Source organism: Drosophila novamexicana, unplaced genomic scaffold (genome assembly GCF_003285875.2).
Source record: "Drosophila novamexicana strain 15010-1031.04,08,12 unplaced genomic scaffold, DnovRS2.1 tig00000009-arrow-pilon, whole genome shotgun sequence".
Classification (NCBI taxonomy): domain Eukaryota; kingdom Metazoa; phylum Arthropoda; class Insecta; order Diptera; family Drosophilidae; genus Drosophila; species Drosophila novamexicana.
Genome location: NW_020824766.1, coordinates 2,420,110 through 2,440,226, shown reverse-complemented (window position 1 = coordinate 2,440,226; position 20,117 = coordinate 2,420,110). Strand labels below are relative to the sequence as shown.

The window sequence follows — 20,117 nt, the reverse complement described above, 5'->3', positions numbered from 1 at the left end:
TCATCCGATTTTCACGAAGATCGGCTTTTTCTTCATGGTTTTTCCTCTAGATTAATCTGGCATTCAAATATAAACAGCGATTTTTTAGTCGAAATTCATGTCCATATCTTACCCCAAGATTCGTATATAGACATGGGTCAACATTTACCACCCCCATATCTCGGCCAAATCTCATCCGATTTTCACGAAGTTTGGCTTTTTCTTTATGGTTTTCCCACTAGATTAATGTGGCATTCAAAGCTCGACACCGATTTTTTGGTCGAAATTCATGTCCAAATCTTACCCCAAGATTCGTATATAGACATGGGTAAAAAATTCCACCCTCATATCTCGGCCAAATCTCATCCGATTTTCACGAAGTTTGACTTTTTCTTCATGGTTTTCTCTCTAGATAAATCTGGCATTCAAATCTGAACATCGATTTTTTGCTTAAAATTCATGTCCAAATCTTACCCCAAGATTCGTATATAGACATGGGTCAAAAATTACCACCCCCATATCTCGGTCAAATCTCATCCGATTTTCACGAAGTTTGGATTTTTCTTCAAGGTTTTTCCTGTAGATTAATCTGGCATTCAAATATGAACAGCGATTTTCTAGTCGAAATTCATGTCCAAATCTTACCCCAAGATTCGTATATAGACATGGGTCAAAAACTACCACCCCCATATATCGGCCAAATCTCATCCGATTTTCACGAAGTTTGGCTTTTTCTTCATGGTTTTCCCACTAGATTAATGTGGCATTCAAAGCTCGACACCGATTTTTTGGTCGAAATTCATGTCCAAATCTTACCCCAAGATTCGTATATAGACATGGGTAAAAAATTACCACCCCCATATCTCGGCCAAATCTCATCTGATTTTCACGACGTTTGGCTTTTTCTTCATGGTTTTTCCTCTAGATTAATCTGGCATTCAAATATGAATAGCGATTTTTTGGTCGAAATTCATGTCCAAATCTTACCCCACGATTCGTATATAGACATGGGTCAAAAACTACCACCCCCATATCTCGGCCAAATCTCATCCGATTTTCACGAAGTTTGGCTTTTTCTTCATGGTTTTCCCACTAGATTAATGTGGCATTCAAAGCTCGACACCGATTTTTTACTCGAAATTCATGTCCAAATCTTACCCCAAGATTCGTATGTAGACATGGGTAAAAAATTCCACCCCCATATCTCGGCCAAATCTCATCCGATTTTCACGAAGTTCGGCTTTTTCTTCATGGTTTTTCCTCTAGATTAATCTGGCATTCAAATATAAACAGCGATTTTTTGGTCGAAATTCATGTCCAAATCTTACCCCACGATTCGTATATAGACATGGGTCAAAAACTATCACCCCCATATCTCGGCCAAATCTCATCCGATTTTCACGAAGTTTGGCTTTTTCTTCATGGTTTTTCCTCTAGATTAATCTGGCATTCAAATATGAACAGCGATTTTCTAGTCGAAATTCATGTCCAAATCTTACCCCAAGATTCGTATATAGACATGGGTCAAAAACTACCACCCCCATATATCGGCCAAATCTCATCCGATTTTCACGAAGTTTGGCTTTTTCTTCATGGTTTTCCCTCTATATTAATGTAGCATTCAAATCTCGACACCGATTTTTTGGTCGAAATTCATGTCCAAATCTTACCCCAAGATTCGTATATAGACATGGGTCAAAAACTACCACCCCCATATCTCGGCCAAATCTTACCCCAAGATTCGTATATAGACATGGGTCAAAAACTACCACCCCCATATCTCGGCCAAATCTTACCCCAAGATTCGTATATAGACATGGGTCAAAAATTACCACCCCCATATCTCGGCCAAATCTCATCAGATTTTCACGAAGTTTGGCTTTTTCTTCATGGTTTTCCCTCTATATTAATGTAGCATTCAAATCTCGACACCGATTTTTTGGTCGAAATTCATGTCCAAATCTTACCCCAAGATTCGTATATAGACATGGGTAAAAAATTCCACCCCCATATCTCGGCCAAATCTCATCCGATTTTCACGAAGTTTGGCTTTTTCTTCATTGTTTTCCCACTAAATTAATGTGGCATTCAAAGCTCGACACCGATTTTTTGCTCGAAATTCATGTCCAAATCTTACCCCAAGATTCGTATATAGACATGGGTAAAAAATTACCACCCCCATATCTCGGCCAAATCTCATCTGATTTTCACGAAGTTTGGCTTTTTCTTCATGGTTTTTCCTCTAGATTAATCTGGCATTCAAATATGAACAGCGATTTTTTGGCCGAAATTCATGTCCAAGCCTTACCCCACGATTCGTATATAGACATGGGTCAAAAACTACCACCCCCATATCTCGGCCAAATCTCATCCGATTTTCACGAAGTTTGGCTTTTTCTTCATGGTTTTCCCACTTGATTAATGTGGCATTCAAATATGAACAGCGATTTTTTAGTCGAAATTCATGTCCAAATCTTACCCCAAGATTCGTATATAGACATGGGTCAAAATATACCACCCCATATCTCGGGCAAATCTCATCCGATTTTCACGAAGTTTGGCTTTTTCTTCATGGTTTTCCCTCTAGATTAATCTGGCATTCAATTATGAACAGCGATTTTTTAGTCGAAATTCTTGTCCAAATCTTACCCCAAGATTCGTATATAGACATGGGTCAAAAATTACCACCCCCATATCTCGGACAAATCTCATCCGATTTTCACGAAGCTTGGCTTTTTCTTCATGGTTTTCCCTCTAGATTAATCTGGCATTCAATTATGAACAGCGATTTTTTAGTCGAAATTCTTGTCCAAATCTTACCCCAAGATTCGTATATAGACATGGGTCAACATTTACCACCCCCATATCTCGGCCAAATCTCATCCGATTTTCACGAAGTTTGGCTTTTTCTTCATGGTTTTCCCACTAGATTAATGTGGCATTCAAAGCTCGACACCGATTTTTTGGTCGAAATTCATGTCCAAATCTTACCCCAAGATTCGTATATAGACATGGGTAAAAAATTCCACCCTCATATCTCGGCCAAATCTCATCCGATTTTCACGAAGTTTGACTTTTTCTTCATGGTTTTCCCTCTAGATAAATCTGGCATTCAAATCTGAACATCGATTTTTTGCTTAAAATTCATGTCCAAATCTTACCCCAAGATTCGTATATAGACATGGGTCAAAAATTACCACCCCCATATCTCGGTCAAATCTCATCCGATTTTCACGAAGTTTGGATTTTTCTTCATGGTTTTTCCTCTAGATTAATCTGGCATTCAAATATGAACAGCGATTTTCTAGTCGAAATTCATGTCCAAATCTTACCCCAAGATTCGTATATAGACATGGGTCAAAAACTACCACCCCCATATATCGGCCAAATCTCATCCGATTTTCACGAAGTTTGGCTTTTTCTTCATGGTTTTCCCACTAGATTAATGTGGCATTCAAAGCTCGACACCGATTTTTTGGTCGAAATTCATGTCCAAATCTTACCCCAAGAATCGTATATAGACATGGGTAAAAAATTCGACCCTCATATCTCGGCCAAATCTCATCCGATTTTCACGAAGTTTGACTTTTTCTTCATGGTTTTCCCTCTAGATAAATCTGGCATTCAAATCTGAACATAGATTTTTTGCTTAAAATTCATGTCCAAATCTTACCCCAAGATTCGTATATAGACATGGGTCAAAAATTACCACCCCCATATCTCGGTCAAATCTCATCCGATTTTCACGAAGTTTGGATTTTTCTTCATGGTTTTCCCACTAGATTAATGTGGCATTCAAAGCTCGACACCGATTTTTTACTCGAAATTCATGTCCAAATCTTACCCCAAGATTCGTATATAGACATGGGTAAAAAATTCCACCCCCATATCTCGGCCAAATCTCATCCGATTTTCACGAAGTTTGGCTTTTTCTTCATGGTTTTCCCTCAAGATTAATCTGGCATTCAATTATGAACAGCGATTTTTTAGTCGAAATTCATGTCCAAATCTTACCCCAAGATTCGTATATAGACATGGGTCAAAAATTACCACCCCCATATCTCGGCCAAATCTCATCTGATTTTCACGAAGTTTGGCTTTTTCTTCATGGTTTTCCCACTAGATTAATGTGGCATTCAAAGCTCGACACCGATTTTTTGGTCGAAATTCATGTCCAAATCTTACCCCAAGATTCGTATATAGACATGGGTAAAAAATTCCACCCTCATATCTCGGCCAAATCTCATCCGATTTTCACGAAGTTTGGCTTTTTCTTCATGGTTTTCCCACTTGATTAATGTGGCATTCAAATATGAACAGCGATTTTTTAGTCGAAATTCATGTCCAAATCTTACCCCAAGATTCGTATATAGACATGGGTCAAAATATACCACCCCATATCTCGGGCAAATCTCATCCGATTTTCACGAAGTTTGGCTTTTTCTTCATGGTTTTCCCTCTAGATTAATCTGGCATTCAATTATGAACAGCGATTTTTTAGTCGAAATTCTTGTCCAAATCTTACCCCAAGATTCGTATATAGACATGGGTCAAAAATTACCACCCCCATATCTCGGCCAAATCTCATCCGATTTTCACGAAGTTTGGCTTTTTCTTCATGGTTTTCCCTCTAGATTAATCTGGCATTCAATTATGAACAGCAATTTTTTAGTCGAAATTCTTGTCCAAATCTTACCCCAAGATTCGTATATAGACATGGGTCAAAAATTACCACCCCCATATCTCGGCCAAATCTCATCTGATTTTCACGAAGTTTGGCTTTTTCTTCATGGTTTTCCCACTAGATTAATGTGGCATTCAAAGCTCGACACCGATTTTTTGGTCGAAATTCATGTCCAAATCTTACCCCAAGATTCGTATATAGACATGGGTAAAAAATTCCACCCTCATATCTCGGCCAAATCTCATCCGATTTTCACGAAGTTTGACTTTTTCTTCATGGTTTTCCCTCTAGATAAATCTGGCATTCAAATCTGAACATCGATTTTTTGCTTAAAATTCATGTCCAAATCTTACCCCAAGATTCGTATATAGACATGGGTCAAAAATTACCACCCCCATATCTCGGTCAAATCTCATCCGATTTTCACGAAGTTTGGATTTTTCTTCATGGTTTTTCCTCTAGATTAATCTGGCATTCAATTATGAACAGCGATTTTCTAGTCGAAATTCATGTCCAAATCTTACCCCAAGATTCGTATATAGACATGGGTCAAAAACTACCACCCCCATATATCGGCCAAATCTCATCCGATTTTCACGAAGTTTGGCTTTTTCTTCATGGTTTTCCCTCTAGATTAATCTGGCATTCAATTATGAACAGCAATTTTTTAGTCGAAATTCTTGTCCAAATCTTACCCCAAGATTCGTATATAGACATGGGTCAAAAATTACCACCCCCATATCTCGGCCAAATCTCATCTGATTTTCACGAAGTTTGGCTTTTTCTTCATGGTTTTCCCACTAGATTAATGTGGCATTCAAAGCTCGACACCGATTTTTTGGTCGAAATTCATGTCCAAATCTTACCCCAAGATTCGTATATAGACATGGGTCAAAAATTACCACCCCCATATCTCGGCCAAATCTCATCTGATTTTCACGAAGTTTGGCTTTTTCTTCATGGTTTTCCCACTAGATTAATGTGGCATTCAAAGCTCGACACCGATTTTTTGGTCGAAATTCATGTCCAAATCTTACCCCAAGATTCGTATATAGACATGGGTAAAAAATTCCACCCTCATATCTCGGCCAAATCTCATCCGATTTTCACGAAGTTTGACTTTTTCTTCATGGTTTTCCCTCTAGATTAATGTGGCATTCAAATCTGAACATCGATTTTTTGCTTAAAATTCATGTCCAAATCTTACCCCAAGATTCGTATATAGACATGGGTCAAAAATTACCACCCCCATATCTCGGTCAAATCTCATCCGATTTTCACGAAGTTTGGATTTTTCTTCATGGTTTTTCCTCTAGATTAATCTGGCATTCAAATATGAACAGCGATTTTCTAGTCGAAATTCATGTCCAAATCTTACCCCAAGATTCGTATATAGACATGGGTCAAAAACTACCACCCCCATATATCGGCCAAATCTCATCCGATTTTCACGAAGTTTGGCTTTTTCTTCATGGTTTTCCCACTAGATTAATATGGCATTCAAAGCTCGACACCGATTTTTTGGTCGAAATTCATGTCCAAATCTTACCCCAAGAATCGTATATAGACATGGGTAAAAAATTCCACCCTCATATCTCGGCCAAATCTCATCCGATTTTCACGAAGTTTGACTTTTTCTTCATGGTTTTCCCTCTAGATAAATCTGGCATTCAAATCTGAACATCGATTTTTTGCTTAAAATTCATGTCCAAATCTTACCCCAAGATTCGTATATAGACATGGGTCAAAAATTACCACCCCCATATCTCGGTCAAATCTCATCCGATTTTCACGAAGTTTGGATTTTTCTTCATGGTTTTTCCTCTAGATTAATCTGGCATTCAAATATGAACAGCGATTTTCTAGTCGAAATTCATGTCCAAATCTTACCCCAAGATTCGTATATAGACATGGGTCAAAAACTACCACCCCCATATATCGGCCAAATCTCATCCGATTTTCACGAAGTTTGGCTTTTTCTTCATGATTTTCCCTCTATATTAATGTGGCATTCAAATCTCGACACCGATTTTTTGGTCGAAATTCATGTCCAAATCTTACCCCAAGATTCGTATATAGACATGGGTCAAAAATTACCACCCCATATCTCGGCCAAATCTCATCCGATATTCACGAAGTTTGACTTTTTCTTCATGGTTTTCCCTCTAGATTAATCTGGCATTCAATTATGAACAGCGATTTTTTAGTCGAAATTCTTGTCCAAATCTTACCCCAAGATTCGTATATAGACATGGGTCAAAAATTACCACCCCCATATCTCGGCCAAATCTCATCTGATTTTCACGAAGTTTGGCTTTTTCTTCATGATTTTCCTTCTATATTAATGTGGCATTCAAATCTGAACATCGATTTTTTGCTAAAAATTCATGTCCAAATCTTACCCCAAGATTCGTATATAGACATGGGTCAAAATATACCACCCCATATCTCGGCCAAATCTCATCCGATTTTCACGAAGTTTGGCTTTTTCTTCATGGTTTTCCCTCTAGATTAATCTGGCATTCAATTATGAACAGCGATTTTTTAGTCGAAATTCTTGTCCAAATCTTACCCCAAGATTCGTATATAGACATGGGTCAAGAATTACCACCCCCATATCTCGGCCAAATCTCATCCGATTTTCACGAAGCTTGGCTTTTTCTTCATGGTTTTTCCTCTAGATTAATCTGGCATTCAAATATGAACAGCGATTTTTTAGTCGAAATTCATGTCCAAATCTTACCCCAAGATTCGTATATAGACATGGGTCAAAAATTACCACCCTCATATCTCGGCCAAATCTCATCCGATTTTCACGAAGTTTGGCTTTTTCTTCATGGTTTTCCCACTAGATTAATGTGGCAATCAAAGCTCGACACCGATTTTTTACTCGGAATTCATGTCCAAATCTTACCCCAAGATTCGTATATAGACATGGGTAAAAAATTCCACCCCCATATCTCGGCCAAATCTCATCCGATTTTCACGAAGTTTGGCTTTTTCTTCATGGTTTTCCCTCTAGATTAATCTGGCATTCAATTATGAACAGCGATTTTTTAGTCGAAATTCATGTCCAAATCTTACCCCAAGATTCGTATATAGACATGGGTCAAAAATTCCACCCCCATATATCGGCCAAATCTCATCCGATTTTCACGAAGTTTGGCTTTTTCTTCATGATTTTCCCTCTATATTAATGTGGCATTCAAATCTCGAAACCGATTTTTTGGTCGAAATTCATGTCCAAATCTTACCCCAAGATTCGTATATAGACATGGGTCAAAAATTACCACCCCATATCTCGGCCAAATCTCATCCGATTTTCACGAAGTTTGGCTTTTTCTTCATGGTTTTCCCTCTAGATTAATCTGGCATTCAATTATGAACAGCGATTTTTTAGTCGAAATTCTTGTCCAAATCTTACCCAAGATTCGTATATAGACATGGGTCAAAAATTACCACCCCCATATCTCGACCAAATCTCATCTGATTTTCACGAAGTTTGGCTTTTTCTTCATGATTTTCCCTCTATATTAATGTGGCATTCAAATCTGAACATCGATTTTTTGCTAAAAATTCATGTCCAAATCTTACCCCAAGATTCGTATATAGACATGGGTCAAAATATACCACCCCATATCTCGGCCAAATCTCATCCGATTTTCACGAAGTTTGGCTTTTTCTTCATGGTTTTCCCACTAGATTAATGTGGCAATCAAAGGTCGACACCGATTTTTTACTCGAAATTCATGTCCAAATCTTACCCCAAGATTCGTATATAGACATGGGTAAAAAATTCCACCCCCATATATCGGCCAAATCTCATCCGATTTTCACGAAGTTTGGCTTTTTCTTCATGATTTTCCCTCTATATTAATGTGGCATTCAAATCTCGACACCGATTTTTTGGTCGAAATTCATGTCCAAATCTTACCCCAAGATTCGTATATAGACATGGGTCAAAAATTACCACCCCATATCTCGGCCAAATCTCATCCGATTTTCACGAAGTTTGGCTTTTTCTTCATGGTTTTCCCTCTAGATTAATCTGGCATTCAATTATGAACAGCAATTTTTTAGTCGAAACTCTTGTCCAAATCTTACCCCAAGATTCGTATATAGACATGGGTCAAAAATTACCACCCCCATATCTCGGCCAAATCTCATCTGATTTTCACGAAGTTTGGCTTTTTCTTCATGATTTTCCCTCTATATTAATGTGGCATTCAAATCTGAACATCGATTTTTTGCTAAAAATTCATGTCCAAATCTTACCCCAAGATTCGTATATAGACATGGGTCAAAATATACCACCCCATATCTCGGCCAAATCTCATCCGATTTTCACGAAGTTTGGCTTTTTCTTAATGGTTTTCCCTCTAGATTAATCTGGCATTCAATTATGAACAGCGATTTTTTAGTCGAAATTCTTGTCCAAATCTTACCCCAAGATTCGTATATAGACATGGGTCAAAAATTACCACCCCCATATCTCGGCCAAATCTCATCTGATTTTCACGAAGTTTGGCTTTTTCTTCATGATTTTCCTTCTATATTAATGTGGCATTCAAATCTGAACATCGATTTTTTGCTAAAAATTCATGTCCAAATCTTACCCCAAGATTCGTATATAGACATGGGTCAAAATATACCACCCCATATCTCGGCCAAATCTCATCCGATTTTCACGAAGTTTGGCTTTTTCTTCATGGTTTTCCCTCTAGATTAATCTGGCATTCAATTATGAACAGCGATTTTTTAGTCGAAATTCTTGTCCAAATCTTACCCCAAGATTCGTATATAGACATGGGTCAAGAATTACCACCCCCATATCTCGGCCAAATCTCATCCGATTTTCACGAAGTTTGGCTTTTTCTTCATGATTTTCCCTCTATATTAATGTGGCATTCAAATCTCGACACCGATTTTTTGGTCGAAATTCATGTCCAAATCTTACCCCAAGATTCGTATATAGACATGGGTCAAAAATTACCACCCCATATCTCGGCCAAATCTCATCCGATTTTCACGAAGTTTGGCTTTTTCTTCATGGTTTTCCCTCTAGATTAATCTGGCATTCAATTATGAACAGCGATTTTTTAGTCGAAATTCTTGTCCAAATCTTACCCAAGATTCGTATATAGACATGGGTCAAAAATTACCACCCCCATATCTCGACCAAATCTCATCTGATTTTCACGAAGTTTGGCTTTTTCTTCATGATTTTCCCTCTATATTAATGTGGCATTCAAATCTGAACATCGATTTTTTGCTAAAAATTCATCTCCAAATCTTACCCCAAGATTCGTATATAGACATGGGTCAAAATATACCACCCCATATCTCGGCCAAATCTCATCCGATTTTCACGAAGTTTGGCTTTTTCTTCATGGTTTTCCCACTAGATTAATGTGGCAATCAAAGGTCGACACCGATTTTTTACTCGAAATTCATGTCCAAATCTTACCCCAAGATTCGTATATAGACATGGGTAAAAAAATCCACCCCCATATATCGGCCAAATCTCATCCGATTTTCACGAAGTTTAGCTTTTTCTTCATGATTTTCCCTCTATATTAATGTGGCATTCAAATCTCGACACCGATTTTTTGGTCGAAATTCATGTCCAAATCTTACCCCAAGATTCGTATATAGACATGGGTCAAAAATTACCACCCCATATCTCGGCCAAATCTCATCCGATTTTCACGAAGTTTGGCTTTTTCTTCATGGTTTTCCCTCTAGATTAATCTGGCATTCAATTATGAACAGCAATTTTTTAGTCGAAACTCTTGTCCAAATCTTACCCCAAGATTCGTATATAGACATGGGTCAAAAATTACCACCCCCATATCTCGGCCAAATCTCATCTGATTTTCACGAAGTTTGGCTTTTTCTTCATGATTTTCCCTCTATATTAATGTGGCATTCAAATCTGAACATCGATTTTTTGCTAAAAATTCATGTCCAAATCTTACCCCAAGATTCGTATATAGACATGGGTCAAAATATACCACCCCATATCTCGGCCAAATCTCATCCGATTTTCACGAAGTTTGGCTTTTTCTTAATGGTTTTCCCTCTAGATTAATCTGGCATTCAATTATGAACAGCGATTTTTTAGTCGAAATTCTTGTCCAAATCTTACCCCAAGATTCGTATATAGACATGGGTCAAAAATTACCACCCCCATATCTCGGCCAAATCTCATCCGATTTTCACGAAGCTTGGCTTTTTCTTCATGGTTTTTCCTCTAGATTAATCTGGCATTCAAATATGAACAGCGATTTTTTAGTCGAAATTCATGTCCAAATCTTACCCCAAGATTCGTATATAGACATGGGTCAAAAATGACCACCCTCATATCTCGGCCAAATCTCATCCGATTTTCACGAAGTTTGGCTTTTTCTTCATGGTTTTCCCACTAGATTAATGTGGCAATCAAAGCTCGACACCGATTTTTTACTCGAAATTCATGTCCAAATCTTACCCCAAGATTCGTATATAGACATGGGTCAAAATATACCACCCCATATCTCGGCCAAATCTCATCCGATTTTCACGAAGTTTGGCTTTTTCTTAATGGTTTTCCCTCTAGATTAATCTGGCATTCAATTATGAACAGCGATTTTTTAGTCGAAATTCTTGTCCAAATCTTACCCCAAGATTCGTATATAGACATGGGTCAAAAATTACCACCCCCATATCTCGGCCAAATCTCATCCGATTTTCACGAAGCTTGGCTTTTTCTTCATGGTTTTTCCTCTAGATTAATCTGGCATTCAAATATGAACAGCGATTTTTTAGTCGAAATTCATGTCCAAATCTTACCCCAAGATTCGTATATAGACATGGGTCAAAAATTACCACCCCCATATCTCGGCCAAATCTCATCCGATTTTCACGAAGCTTGGCTTTTTCTTCATGGTTTTTCCTCTAGATTAATCTGGCATTCAAATATGAACAGCGATTTTTTAGTCGAAATTCATGTCCAAATCTTACCCCAAGAATCGTATATAGACATGGGTCAAAAATTACCACCCCCATATCTCGGCCAAATCTCATCCGATTTTCACGAAGTTTGGCTTTTTCTTCATGGTTTTCCCACTTGATTAATGTGGCATTCAAATATGAACAGCGATTTTTTAGTCGAAATTCATGTCCAAATCTTACCCCAAGATTCGTATATAGACATGGGTCAAAATATACCACCCCATATCTCGGGCAAATCTCATCCGATTTTCACGAAGTTTGGCTTTTTCTTCATGGTTTTCCCTCTAGATTAATCTGGCATTCAATTATGAACAGCGATTTTTTAGTCGAAATTCTTGTCCAAATCTTACCCCAAGATTCGTATATAGACATGGGTCAAAAATTACCACCGCCATATCTCGGCCAAATCTCATCCGATTTTCACGAAGCTTGGCTTTTTCTTCATGGTTTTCCCTCTAGATTAATCTGGCATTCAATTATGAACAGCGATTTTTTAGTCGAAATTCTTGTCCAAATCTTACCCCAAGATTCGTATATAGACATGGGTCAACATTTACCACCCCCATATCTCGGCCAAATCTCATCCGATTTTCACGAAGTTTGGCTTTTTCTTCATGGTTTTCCCACTAGATTAATGTGGCATTCAAAGCTCGACACCGATTTTTTGGTCGAAATTCATGTCCAAATCTTACCCCAAGATTCGTATATAGACATGGGTAAAAAATTCCATCCTCATATCTCGGCCAAATCTCATCCGATTTTCACGAAGTTTGACTTTTTCTTCATGGTTTTCCCTCTAGATAAATCTGGCATTCAAATCTGAACATCGATTTTTTGCTTAAAATTCATGTCCAAATCTTACCCCAAGATTCGTATATAGACATGGGTCAAAAATTACCACCCCCATATCTCGGTCAAATCTCATCCGATTTTCACGAAGTTTGGATTTTTCTTCATGGTTTTTCCTCTAGATTAATCTGGCATTCAAATATGAACAGCGATTTTCTAGTCGAAATTCATGTCCAAATCTTACCCCAAGATTCGTATATAGACATGGGTCAAAAACTACCACCCCCATATATCGGCCAAATCTCATCCGATTTTCACGAAGTTTGGCTTTTTCTTCATGATTTTCCCTCTATATTAATGTGGCATTCAAATCTCGACACCGATTTTTTGGTCGAAATTCATGTCCAAATCTTACCCCAAGATTTGTATATAGACATGGGTCAAAAATTACCACCCCATATCTCGGCCAAATCTCATCCGATTTTCACGAAGTTTGGCTTTTTCTTCATGGTTTTCCCTCTAGATTAATCTGGCATTCAATTATGAACAGCGATTTTTTAGTCGAAATTCTTGTCCAAATCTTACCCCAAGATTCGTATATAGACATGGGTCAAAAATTACCACCCCCATATCTCGGCCAAATCTCATCTGATTTTCACGAAGTTTGGCTTTTTCTTCATGATTTTCCCTCTATATTAATGTGGCATTCAAATCTGAACATCGATTTTTTGCTAAAAATTCATGTCCAAATCTTACCCCAAGATTCGTATATAGACATGGGTCAAAATATACCACCCCATATCTCGGCCAAATCTCATCCGATTTTCACGAAGCTTGGCTTTTTCTTCATGGTTTTTCCTCTAGATTAATCTGGCATTCAAATATGAACAGCGATTTTTTAGTCGAAATTCATGTCCAAATTTTACCCCAAGATTCGTATATAGACATGGGTCAAAAATTACCACCCCCATATCTCGGCCAAATCTCATCCGATTTTCACGAAGTTCGGCGTTTTCTTCATGGTTTTTCCTCTAGATTAATCTGGCATTCAAATATGAACAGCGATTTTTTAGTCGAAATTCATGTTCAAATCTTACCCCATGATTCGTATATAGACATGGGTCAGAACCTACCACCCCCATATCTCGGCCAAATCTCATCCGATTTTCACGAAGCTTTGCTTTTTTTCATGGTTTTCCCTCTATATTAATGTGGCATTTAAATCTCGACACCGATTTTTTGGTCGAAATTCATGTCAAAATCTTACCCCAAGATTCGTATATAGACATTGGTCAAAAACTACCACCCTCATATCTCTGCCAAATCTCATCCGATTTTCACGAACTTTGGCTTTTTCTTCATGGTTTTTCCTCTAGATTTATCTGGCATTCAAATATGAACAGCGATTTTTTAGTCGAAATTCATGTCCAAATCTTACCCCAAGATTCGTATATAGACATGGGTCAAAAACTACCACCCCCATATCTCGGCCAAATCTCATCCGATTTTCACGAAGTTTGGCTTTTTCTTCATGGTTTTCCCACTAGATTAATGTGGCATTCAAATATGAACATCGATTTTTTGCTTAAAATTCATGTCCAAATCTTACCCCAAGATTCGTATATAGACATGGGTAAAAAATTACCACCCCCATATCTCGGCCAAATCTCATCCGATTTTCACGAAGTTTGGCTTTTTCTTCATGGTTTTCCCACTAGATAAATGTGGCATTCAAATATGAACAGCGATTTTTTAGTCGAAATTCATGTCCAAATCTTACCCCAAGATTCGTATATAGACATGGGTCAAAAATTACCACCCCCATATCTCGGCCAAATCTCATCCGATTTTCACGAAGTTCGGCTTTTTCTTCATGGTTTTTCCTCTAGATTAATCTGGCATTCAAATATGAACAGCGATTTTTTAGTCGAAATTCATGTTCAAATCTTACCCCAAGATTCGTTTATAGACATGGGTAAAAAATTACCACCCCCATATCTCGGCCAAATCTCATCCGATTTTCACGAAGCTTTGCTTTTTCTTCATGGTTTTCCCTCTATATTAATGTGGCATTTAAATCTCGACACCGATTTTTTGGTCGAAATTCATGTCAAAATCTTACCCCAAGATTCGTATATAGACATTGGTCAAAAACTACCACCCTATCTCGGCCAAATCTCATCCGATTTTCACGAAGTTTGGCTTTTTCTTCATGGTTTTCCCACTAGATTAATGTGGCATTCAAATATGAACAGCGATTTTTAGTCGAAATTCATGTCCAAATCTTACCCCAAGATTCGTTTATAGACATGGGTAAAAAATTACCACCCCCATATCTCGGCCAAATCTCATCCGATTTTCACGAAGTTTGGCTTTTTCTTCATGGTTTTTCCTCTAGATTAATCTGGCATTCAAATATGAACAGCGATTTTTTAGTCGAAATTCATGTCCAAATCTTACCCCAAGATTCGTATATAGACATGGGTCAAGTTTGGCTTTTTCTTCATGGTTTTCCCTCTATATTAATCTGGCATTCAAATATGAACAAATATAGACATGGGTCAAAAACTACCACCCCCATATCTCGGTCAAATATCATCAGATTTTCACGAAGTTTGGCTTTTTCTTCATGGTTTTCCCACTAGATTAATGTGGCATTCAAATATGAACAGCGATTTTTAGTCGAAATTCATGTCCAAATTTTACCCCAAGATTCGTATATAGACATGGGTCAAAAATTACCACCCCCATATCTCGGCCAAATCTCATCCGATTTTCACGAAGTTCGGCGTTTTCTTCATGGTTTTTCCTCTAGATTAATCTGGCATTCAAATATGAACAGCGATTTTTTAGTCGAAATTCATGTTCAAATCTTACCCCATGATTCGTATATAGACATGGGTCAGAACCTACCACCCCCATATCTCGGCCAAATCTCATCCGATTTTCACGAAGCTTTGCTTTTTTTCATGGTTTTCCCTCTATATTAATGTGGCATTTAAATCTCGACACCGATTTTTTGGTCGAAATTCATGTCAAAATCTTACCCCAAGATTCGTATATAGACATTGGTCAAAAACTACCACCCTCATATCTCTGCCAAATCTCATCCGATTTTCACGAACTTTGGCTTTTTCTTCATGGTTTTTCCTCTAGATTTATCTGGCATTCAAATATGAACAGCGATTTTTTAGTCGAAATTCATGTCCAAATCTTACCCCAAGATTCGTATATAGACATGGGTCAAAAACTACCACCCCCATATCTCGGCCAAATCTCATCCGATTTTCACGAAGTTTGGCTTTTTCTTCATGGTTTTCCCACTAGATTAATGTGGCATTCAAATATGAACAGCGATTTTTTAGTCGAAATTCATGTCCAAATCTTACCCCAAGATTCGTATATAGACATGGGTCAAGTTTGGCTTTTTCTTCATGGTTTTCCCTCTAGATTAATCTGGCATTCAAATATGAACAAATATAGACATGGGTCAAAAACTACCACCCCCATATCTCGGTCAAATATCATCAGATTTTCACGAAGTTTGGCTTTTTCTTCATGGTTTTCCCACTAGATTAATGTGGCATTCAAAGCTCGACACCGATTTTTTGCTTAAAATTCATGTCCAAATCTTACCCCAAGATTCGTATATAGACATGGGTCAAAAATTACCACCCCCATATCTCGGCCAAATCTCATCCGATTTTCACGAAGTTTGGCTTTTTCTTCATGGGTTTTCCTCTATATTAATGTGGCATTCAAATATGAACAGCGATTTTTTAGTCGAAATTCATGTCCAAATCTTACCCCAAGATTCGTATATAGACATGGGTCAAAAACTACCACCCCCATATCTCGGCCAAATCTCATCCGATTTTCACGAAGTTTGGCTTTTTCTTCATGGTTTTCCCACTAGATTAATGTGGCATTCAAAGCTCGACACCGATTTTTTACTCGAAATTCATGTCCAAATCTTACCCCAAGATTCGTATATAGACATGGGTAAAAAATTCCACCCCCATATCTCGGCCAAATCTCATCCGATTTTCACGAAGTTTTGCTTTTTCTTCATTGTTTTTCCTCTAGATTAATCTGGCATTCAAATATGAACAGCGATTTTTTAGTCGAAATTCATGTCCAAATCTTACCCCAAGATTCGTATATAGACATGGGTCAAAAACTACCACCCCCATATCTCGGCCAAATCTCATCCGATTTTCACGAAGTTTGGCTTTTTCTTCATGGTTTTCCCACTAGATTAATGTGGCATTCAAAGCTCGACACCGATTTTTTGCTCGAAATTCATGTCCAAATCTTATCCCAAGATTCGTATATAGACATGGGTAAAAAATTCCACCCCCATATCTCGGCCAAATCTCATCCGATTTTCACGAAGTTTGACTTTTTCTTCATGGTTTTTCCTATAGATTAATCTGGCATTCAAATCTGAACATGGGTTTTCCTCTATATTAATGTGGCAAGTTAATAACCCAACTTTTATTGCCAACCAATTTAAACCACAATTTAAATGCAATTGATTTTTTCAGAATACACAAATATTCTATGGTACAATAAGATTTACTGTAGAAAATTTCATAAAGATCGGTTAAGAAAAACCAAAGTTATATGCAACTGCGCAATTGAATGGGGAAGCAGCTTTAAGAATTTCTGTATACAGGTAAACACACACATTCATGCGCGTCTGCTTCGCATTCTAATAGCATGGTAATTGCATCTTTTTTTTTGTAATTTTATTTTAGTTCCTTTTTTTTATCAAAAGTACTTAATTATTGGTGTGGCTGCTGAGTAGAGGCATAGCAAGTGGTGCGGTCTGTCGCGAGTTCGAGCCCTAACGGGGAAAGTATTATAATTTTTTTTTTTTTGCTGGTGTGGCTGTTGAGTAGAGTCGACAGTAAGTAATGCGGTCAGCTGCAAATTCGAGCCCTGCCAAGTGAACTTTTTTTTATTAATTTATTTGGTGTTGGAATAAGAGGGTTCAGGGTATCCCCTAGTCGGGAGCTCCCGACTAGAACCTCTTAATTGCTTATTATTTTGTTAAGAGTTTGGTTTTTAATTATTCTGTGAGGCACTTAAACTCGATTACTTCACTTACTAAATATCGATACATTGGCTAAATGACGCTTTACAACACATGATAATACTTTTATCTGTGTTTGCCCTTTATCACTGTGTCGCTCGGCAGGCTTTTAACGTCAGCAACTGAAAAGCTAGCAGCAGCTGACTCAAAGCCTGGCTATTTGAAGTTTTGTGGTTTTAGAAGCACTTCAGCAAAAAGAAATGGAGAAAAAAACATAAAACCGAATATTTTGGCACTTTGCTTTGGCCTTTTGTCGACTAATTCCGTTTTTGTTTATTTCCCTACACACACACACACGGACTTGGTAGTTTTTATGCTCTGCGGCAGTCACAGTTGAGAACAAACTGCAATTTGGTCGCTTTAGAGATGCCACACAGCAGCTGTGTCTCCCAGTGCATATGTATGCATGCTGCAGAGGATTAACGTGCCACAAGACCAAAGAGCGGATTTTTGGTAGCAGCTGGCAAGAAAAAACTTTAAGTCTTGACTTTGTTCAGAGCTAAATACGATACGCTAGAAACTTTAACTTATTAACTTTTTTTATGATTCTTATCCATTTCACAAGCTTTTAAGCTCCGTCCTAAGTCATATGGCAGATATTTTCTCTCAGCTAGCAAGCCATGTTTAATCTGATGTCAAGAAGTCAAAATTCGTTTTTGATTCACAATACAGACAGACATTCAACAAATATTAGTTTTTATAAAAAAAAATATGAAATAATTTTAAAAACATTAAAAAGGTGATTGGAAACAAATGCATGCGGACATGGACACAAAAATGGAATCGAAGAAGAAAAGGCAGCGACCAAAAGATAAAGTTCCAAATGGGAAGAAGCTCATGGATGATGTGGACCAACTCTCTCGCATGCCCGGCCATTGTCCTGTAGGGAAATGCTGTGATATTGTATTTCCATCCAATGTTATGATGCACATGCTGCTGAAGCACGCAAATGATTCGGGCTGCACGAGCTCTGAGGTATATGACCATCGGCCGCTGCTGCTGAGCTTTGATCCGACGAGCATGGAGTACGGAGATAATTACTGCGTGGCCAGCCTCATGTATGGAGGAATGGAGGGCAAGCCAGCAACGCAGCCGGGTCTACAGAACCTGAGCCTACCAAATTCGTCTCTGATAAACAATCTGCACAAGTATGATAATTATTTGCCCATAATGATGATGGCATGCCGAAGTACTTGGTTTGCGGAAATCAAAGACAAACAGCTTGAACAAGAACTGGCCTCCAAGAATGCAGGCAAGGCCGGCCTCTATGTGTTTTGGCTGGTGGCGCCCATCACAACTCGCAAGCTATATTATACACTAACAATTTACGATCGCCAATATGTTAGTTCGCGCAGTGCTGTGCGCGTTGTGCGCGACTATACGCACTTCCAGAATCCCAGTGACTTTCTGCCCCACGATGAAAACTATATGTTGTTGCGTGACTCCGAGCTCGTTGAGCTAATGAGCATTGGCAAAAAATCTGGCAAAAAACAAACGGACCAAAAGCCCGGCATACCAATGGAATTGATAGTCTACCAAGCCCCGCTAAGGCCAAAGACGCCGCGCGGCAGCCATAAAGATTTGCAGGTGGCACTCAAACATGCCCAAGACTTATACACCAGGTACATATTGCCACGCACCAAAGGTTGTGTTAAACGCGGTATTTCGGGCAGGCTGCCGCTAACGAGAAAGCCACGGTCCAAGGCAACAGGACTGTGTCCACGGTCCTTTCATTAAATGTTTCGATTTACAATATGTTATGTTCGGACCAAGTACCTGAAAGCCTAAAATTTGGAGTTAATTGCTTTCAATAAAATATGTATTTTTATGTTACGTTTGAGGAAGCGCATTTCCTAATTATATTATTCTTAAATAATAAAATTATAATAAATGAATTGTATCAATGGCGCAGAGCTTTCAAATTTGTGCAAGTTGCCAGGATACTAACAGCATTAGTTCAATTTGAGTGCTCAGCACATTATTATTTAATAAGCTGGCAGCTGATTGAAAAGCAAGTGCGCATAATTTGCCAAGGGTGGGACACTTCCCACAGCCGCAAGGTGTGTGGACTAAGCAGCTTTTATGCATACACCTACACACACACACACACGTCACAGCTGCAGCCACTTGGATACGCATGCAACAATTCAACATACCATGTAAATGACGCTAATTGTATTACAATTTGCTTGAATGCCTAAAAGCGGGCAATGGCAAATCACAAACCGCTTAGTTCGGATATTATATGGACACAGTGTTGGGCCGGGGGCTGGGCAATTGTTGCGCATTTGAGCTGCACCAGCTCAGAAGGCAGCCCAGCTCCCGCACCCGCCCATCCCGAGTGTAGTCAACCACTTGCCACACATGCAATTTTAATCATGGGAAATATGTGTGCTGTGCTGCTGTACTGCAGCCACGACGATGAAGCGTGGCAATTGAATGGTTTGGGTAAGTGGCGCAAATGTGGTAAGCAGCCCGCACCCACTTGAATTATGCCTTTCATAGTAGTTATTCACTGTTATCGGTGGTTGGATAAGAATACTAGCGACGCTGCCCAAGCCACAAGTCTGTGCC

At 38.4% G+C, this 20,117-nt stretch overlaps 1 protein-coding gene across 1 annotated transcript; it reads left to right on the top strand.

The window, feature by feature from the left end:
* The first annotated feature begins 18,211 nt into the window (after positions 1 to 18,211).
* Positions 18,212 to 19,397, top strand: LOC115769725. The gene has a single exon (XM_030714660.1). The coding sequence runs from the start codon at positions 18,297 to 18,299 to the stop codon at positions 19,278 to 19,280; it is 984 nt and encodes a 327-aa protein (XP_030570520.1). The 5' UTR covers positions 18,212 to 18,296; the 3' UTR covers positions 19,281 to 19,397.
* The last annotated feature ends 720 nt before the right edge of the window (positions 19,398 to 20,117 follow it).